Consider the following 6,901-nt stretch of genomic DNA (forward strand, 5'->3'; position numbering starts at 1 on the left):
GATTTCACCCGGAACACTTCCGATATCCAAACATAGGCTTCCAATATATCAATCTTTACGTCTGGACCATTTCGAGGCTCCTCGTCATGTCCATGATCACATCCGGGACTCCGAACAACCTTCGGTACATCAAAATGCATAAACTCATAATATAACTGTCATCGTAACCTTAAGCGTGCGGACCCTACGGGTTCGAGAACAATGTAGACATGACCGAGACACGTCTCCGGTCAATGACCAATAGCGGGACCTGGATGCCCATATTGGTTCCTACATATTCTACGAAGATCTTTATCGGTCAGATCGCATAACAACATACGTTGTTCCCTTTGTCATCGGTATGTTACTTGCCCGAGATTCGATCGTCGGTATCCAATACCTAGTTCAATCTCGTTACCGGCAAGTCTCTTTACTCGTTCTGTAATACATCATCCCGCAACTAACTCATTTAGTTGTAATGCTTGCAAGGCTTAAGTGATGTGCATTACCGAGAGGGCCCAGAGATACCTCTCCGACAATCGGAGTGACAAAACCTAATCTCGAAATACGCCAACCCAACATCTACCTTTGGAGACACCTGTAATGCTCCTTTATAATCACCCAGTTACGTTGTGACGTTTGGTAGCACCCAAAGTGTTCCTCCGGCAAACGGGAGTTGCATAATCTCATAGTTACAGGAACATGTATAAGTCATGAAGAAAGCAATAGCAACATACTAAACGATCGTGTGCTAAGCTAATGGAATGGGTCATGTCAATCAGATCATTCTCTTAATGATGTGATCCCGTTAATCAAATAACAACTCATTGTTCATGGTTAGGAAACATAACCATCTTTGATTAACGAGCTAGTCAAGTAGAGGCATACTAGTGACACTTTGTTTGTCTATGTATTCACACATGTATTATGTTTCCGGTTAATACAATTCTAGCATGAATAATAAACATTTATCATGATTATAAGGAAATAAATAATAACTTTATTATTGCCTCTAGGGCATATTTCCTTCACTGGGGACACACATTATCCATCGAAGGCCCAAACAACTGCTTGTAGTATTCGGTTATGTATTATTTTAGGTTATCCTGTCCTAAAATCGTTTCTTCATCTTGTTCAAGCTGAAAAATTCTCTTCTTTCTGTGCTTGCCATTAGCGATCAAGTGAAAGAATTGAGTGTTCGCGTCCCCCTGGACAACTTTGCGAACCTTAGCCCGCAGCGCCCACTTTAATTCCTCTTCACGGAGAAGCTCTTTCAACCTCATCTCCGCCTCCAGTTTAGCATGAAGCTCCGTGGCTTGCAGAATTGTGGATTCGGCTTTCAAATCTAGGGACTGAATAAGTGTAAGGAGCCTTTCCTTTTCGATCTTATAAATCCCACTAAGATGCTTAGCCCACCCATGCAAAAAACTTCTCAAATGCCTTATCTTATTCTGCCAGCGCTCAACCGAAGTCCTACCTCCTGCATCCTTAGCCCATTCCATGGCTACCAAATCCAAGAAGCTCGTTAGGACTCAATCCAGTTTTTCAAACGTCGGATTTGGCAAAGCATTAGCCCAAGTAAATTCTCTACCCGAAAGCTCTATCTCTCTTAGATCCAAGCTTTCGATAATGATATTAAACATAAACGACCACCTGTCGTTGAAATTATCATTGTTCTTTTCCTCTCTCCTCCTAATGATATTCAAATCACCCCCAACCAGAATCGGGAGTTGCTCAGAGCCGCAGATCCTAACAAGATTCGCCAAGAACTCTGGTTTAAGCTCAAGCTGTATAAACTAACCTATGCTTAACAAGGGAAATACGCTAATTAAGATTAAAATTCAGACATGCTTATCCGGTACAAGCATTTATGCTTTTCAATGCGAACAACATTACAACTCTTTTCATAAGCACACAAGGGTTAAAACCACATGACAAATGGCCTGAATATATTTTTATCCATACATCAAAGTTTGTGTGTAACTGATGATTATTCTGAGGATGGAGAGGGAGTCAATCCAACATTAATCAGAACACAAAATAAACAAGTAACCGTCCAAATAACACAACTCATTTTGGGATGTCGGCTGGTGGGAGTACGCCCTTGAGGAAAGAGTAGAGAAGAACAAGCGCTCTCTTTGGCTGGTAACTAGGAACCAGATGGCCAGCACCCCTCACTGATGCAAACGTGAAGCCTCCCTTGTACTGCTGAACATAGCCTCCAACCTAAATCCACCACTACCCCATTAATTTCATCACAGGATCAAGCACACATCATATCGAATTTACTTGGCTTTTTCCGATGTCCATTTCTGAACACCCAGCAATTACCTCGCTGTCTGGGGTGTACCAAGGGCGCCATGGCTTCGTGATGGGTAGGTTGAGATCGTTGACGGAGTACCTCGTCGCGGTAATGGGGCACACATCATCCATATCCCCACTGAAGAAATGGTGGTTGTTCTAGTTAGAAACCTGAAGCGTAGCTACTTTATTCTGCTCAATGCTCAATGTGTGCATGCATATATATAGTACCTGTAGAGCCATACACTTAACCCACGTTTGACTAGCCTTCTGATGGTTGGCACCATGGAAACTGGGCCGTCGTTATAGTCCAAGTCTGGGCTGAAAGAAATGAAGTTGCGTAGTGCAAATTAGTTAGACCGGGCGTTGCGCTCAAAGGAAAAGAAAAAAAAAAGATTGGGAAGACGTGCTCTGTAGCAGGTATTGTTTGTAATATACAGTACTTTTTTTGCGCGCGGTAAGTACTATACAGTACTTACCTGCAAGCTGTCCAACTTGTGTTGGCCCGGGCGTGCAGAGCTTGTTGCACCTCGCCATTGTTGAGGTAAGCCAGGACGTAGTGGTCGATGCACGGATCGTAGCCAGCCAGCTGATAAACCATAATTTATAAACACGTACTGTGAATGGTCAAAGATTTTTTTTCTTCATTCTTATAGCTATCTTATGTAGCTGTTCGAGTAGTAGAAATGTTTGCATTGCTGCCCATAGAAATGTTTTATTTTCATTGGGAAAAAATGATCGCGACTAGCCGATCAACGGTGTGATCTTACGTAGCCGGACGAGTGGTACGTGCCGTCACGTTCCGACTTGAGGCAGATCGGGGCGTATATGTTGTGGAGATCGATGTTGCCTATCCGGGGCTTGCGCGACGCCACGAAGCACTGCCAGTCGTCTTTCGAGGTGAAGGTGCAGTTTTCACGGATATTGGCCCACCCCTCGTCGGAGATCACCCCGTGGTTCCATAAGAACTCGAGGCTCCCCTTGTCGTTCATGAAATCGTCAAGGTACGGATTGCCGACCTACATATATATAACGTGACGAGAAATGGATATAAGTGTGTAATAAGTTGCGGGACAAAAGGAGGTGAATCAAACTAGGCACTAGTACTTACCAAGATGCCGCGGAGGTTTATGAGAGTGGCGCCGTAGAGCTCGTTCATGTATTCGATCACGGTGGCGAGCTGCGGCACGTAGTGGCCGCCGTAGCTCTCTCCGGCGATGTAGAAGTCGCGGCCCTTGTACTCCGGGAACCGCTCCAGCCATTTGAGCAGGAAGACGAACGCGTCCTTGGCGGTTCTCGGGTCGCCAACGTTGTCGTTATTGTTCGGGTTGTTGCTCGCGTAGGAGAACCCCACGCCGGCCGGTGACTCCAGGAAGATCACGTTAGCCACTGCACATAGTAATCTTCTCAGTTCAGTATAAAACAATGATCAGTGATATCTACTCCGCTCAGAAGACAGTTCGACTTAGACACTTACGGTTGTTCCAGGCATGCTTGTTCCTGCTCAGGGTCTTGCCGTCGGGGTTCACTCGGAACGGGCCGAGCTCCGTCATGGCGCCGTACCCGAGCGACGAGCACCCGGGCCCACCGTTGAGCCAGAGGAGGAGCGGCTTGGAGGCCGCCTCGTAGGGGGCCTCGACGAAGTAGTAAAAGAGCTCCCGGCCGTGCTTCTCGCTCACCGTGACGTAGCCGGAGTACTGGTCGAAGTTGACCCGCGGCGGCTGGCCGGGCAGCGCCGCGATCTTGTCGGCCGCCTTGGCGCCCAGAGGTGGGAACGGAAATTGCGTTGGCAGGTGGCTGAAGCTGCTGGCGTCGGCCCATGGGTCGGTTTCCTCAGGCACGTTCGCACTACTGGCCCTTAAAGCTTGCCTCTTCTTGGCCGTGGACAAGATGAACTTCTTGAGCTGGTCCTCCTGGGAGGCATCTGCAAGTGATGCACCCAGCAGAACCAGCAGCAGGAAGAAGGTAGTCCCAACCATCTCGCCTGTGACTTTGTGATCTTGTGAAAGATCAATCTGCCTGTCGAGGTGTATATATGGAGTAGGAAAATGCATATTACTCCTAGGTGAGTAACTGAGATCCGATAAACAACGGTCTGAATAGAAGCATGCAGCTCGGATTCTCCAAGGCTGTTGGCTAGCTATACTTGCCGGGTTTGGATTCCCCGATGGTAATTTTTGAGTTTACATGGCGCGAACGGTCAGGTGAGACGATGATAGCTAACCATGGAGTATATCGGAAGGACCCAACTCTAGCGGTGGGTTAAGAATGCCGGCCGGCGGAAGCAAATTTTAACACAATGGGCTTACTGACAATTTACTTCGATTAAGACCAAGATGGAAATGGTAAATGTTCGCTTAGAAAAATGATGTTTTAAGTTCCAGGCTTCCAGATGTGAACGCACTTGATTACGTCATAACATTCCTTTGGACGCATACCATAGCCAAACTGCGAAGAGTAGGTATGTTTAGAGCATTTCTAATCGATGCCCTAAATACCTTTAGAAGAGCAAAATGAGGAGTTCACCACACCTAGCCGAACTCTCAAATATTTAGGGTATCTTTGACACCGACTCTCAAACCGCCTGCATACGTCTGGATCACGCTGTCCGGGCCGTGGAAGCCATTCAATACGGGCTTATGTTGATCCGCAGGGCGGACCAGACGCACTTTCTCCCACAAACTCGAGACAAATGTGGGGGGGCTTTGTGGGCGTCCAGACAGTACCAACATCCGCTTTTTACCACCCTGACCACCCAAACCCCTCCTTCCTTGGCCGCATGCATTTCCGTCCGGCGCCGGATGCCCGCATTCATGTCGTTGTAGAACGTACCTGCACATTGAAGACGGCTCAGGGCGGACGCGACCTCTCACCGCTTCCGTCATTGAAGCGGCGCACCGGTCGAGGATGTCGCACGCGACGCGCCTTTGGTGTCCGCGCCTATTCAATGCTGCTGACGTGTTACTAGACAGGACGGATATCTACCACGCCCGCTCAATGCCCCGTTCGTCTGTATGCCGCCGTTAAGCAGGCTCGTCGGCCGAGAAACCAACTCTGACGCCGTGCATTGACGCACCCGGACGCCTGGTCTCACCGAAATCCGGAACTTAAAGGCGGCCACACCTGGCTAACTTCACGCCACAACACAAGCCTCTCCACATCCTTAACCCTTGTGCCGTATCCGCCATGACTGCAGTGTAGCACCCTCGATGCGACTATAGCTCCCACGTGTCGAGGCACGACTTAGAGACATAATCGCATTGAAGGCATATGTCGCAAGTTAGGCAATCTTCATAACATCCCATGTAATAATAATAAAAGGGGAGATAACATAGTTGGCTTACACTCGCCACGTCAATCAAGTACATTAATAACATTACATCATCCATACACTCAAGGCCCGACTACGGCGCAAAAATAAAAGAGAACCCAACATGCGACACGGTCCCGATCACCCCCAACTGGGCACCACTACTAATCGTCGGGAAAGGAAACGTAGTATCGTTGAGAGTCTTCGTCGAACTCCCACTTGAGCTCACACGCGTCTCCTGGAGCGGAATCATCAGGCCCTGCATCTGGTGTAATAGTAATTTGTGAGCCACAGGGACTCAGCAATCTCGCACCCTCGCGATCAAGACTATTTAATCTTATAGGTGTGACAAGGTACAATATGAGCGGAGCTGCAGCAAGCGACTAGCAAATATGGTAGCTAACTTATTCGCAAAGGAGAGCGAGAAGAGGAGGCAAAGCGCGAGCGAGAAACTAGAGAGCAACCTGCGCAAACATTACTCCAACACCGTGTCCACTTCCCGGACTCCGCCGAGAAGAGGCCATCACGGTAACACACTCAGTTGATTCATTTTAATTAATTAAGGTTCAAGTTGTCTACAACCGGACATTATCAAATTTCCATCTGCCCATAAACGCGAGCACGGCTTTCGAAAGTTCAATCCCTGCAGGGGAGTCCCAACTTAGCCCATGACAAGCTCTCACGGTCAACGAAGGAATAGACCTCCTCCCAAGATGTTCCGATCAGACTCGGTTTCTCGGTAATTCAAGACACTTCGACAGGTTAAAACAAGACCAGCAACACCGCCCGAATGTGCCGACAAATCCCGATAGGAGCTGCACATATCTCGTTCTCAGGGCACACTCAGATAGGTCAAGCTATGAGTAAAACCAACCCTCAAGTTTCCCCGAGGTGGCCCCGCAGGCTGCCCGGTTTGGACCAACACTCACAGGGAGCACTGGCCCGGGGGGGGGGGGGGGTTAAAATAAGATGACCCTTGGGCTCCGGTAACCCAAGGGAAAAAGAGGCTAGGTGGCAAATGGTAAAACCAAGGTTGGGCATTACTGGAAAAGCTTTAATCAAGTCGAACTATCAAGGGGTTCCCATTATAACCCAACCGCGTAAGGAACGCAAAATCCGGGAACATAACACCGATATGACGGAAACTAGGGCGGCAAGAGTGGAACAAAACACTAGGCGAGAGGCCGAGCCTTCCACCCTTCACCAAGTATATAGATGCATTAAGATAACATGGCAATATAATGATATCCCTACAAGTAAATAAAAAATGTTCCAACAAGGAACGGCCTCCAATCTTCACCTGCAACTAGT

The 6,901-nt window shown here is 48.0% G+C and overlaps 1 protein-coding gene across 1 annotated transcript; it reads right to left on the reverse strand.

Moving 5' to 3' along the window:
• Positions 1-2,049: 2,049 nt before the first annotated feature.
• LOC125507103 (serine carboxypeptidase 1-like) lies at positions 2,050-4,259 on the reverse strand. Its single transcript, XM_048671794.2, has 7 exons — positions 3,758-4,259; positions 3,392-3,669; positions 3,051-3,299; positions 2,760-2,869; positions 2,512-2,601; positions 2,311-2,419; positions 2,050-2,205 (listed from the first exon to the last, which is right to left on the reverse strand). Exons 1-7 carry the CDS (start codon positions 4,257-4,259, stop codon positions 2,050-2,052), a joined length of 1,494 nt encoding a protein of 497 aa, XP_048527751.2.
• Positions 4,260-6,901: the final 2,642 nt, after the last annotated feature.

The sequence above is a fragment of the Triticum urartu genome, chromosome 5A (genome assembly GCF_056163025.1).
Source record: "Triticum urartu cultivar PI428250 chromosome 5A, HENAU_Tu73, whole genome shotgun sequence".
In the NCBI taxonomy this organism is placed as follows: Eukaryota; Viridiplantae; Streptophyta; class Magnoliopsida; order Poales; family Poaceae; genus Triticum; species Triticum urartu.

Excerpts from the sequence above, each read along its gene's own strand:
- LOC125507103 (XM_048671794.2), bottom strand. The coding sequence starts at position 4,259 with ATGGTTGGGACTACCTTCTTCCTGCTGCTGGTTCTGCTGGGTGCATCA. Across the intron at positions 3,670-3,757 it reads CAAGCATGCCTGGAACAACC|TGGCTAACGTGATCTTCCTG; the intron begins GTAAGTGTCTAA and ends TACTATGTGCAG. Across the intron at positions 3,300-3,391 it reads TAAACCTCCGCGGCATCTTG|GTCGGCAATCCGTACCTTGA; the intron begins GTAAGTACTAGT and ends ATATATATGTAG.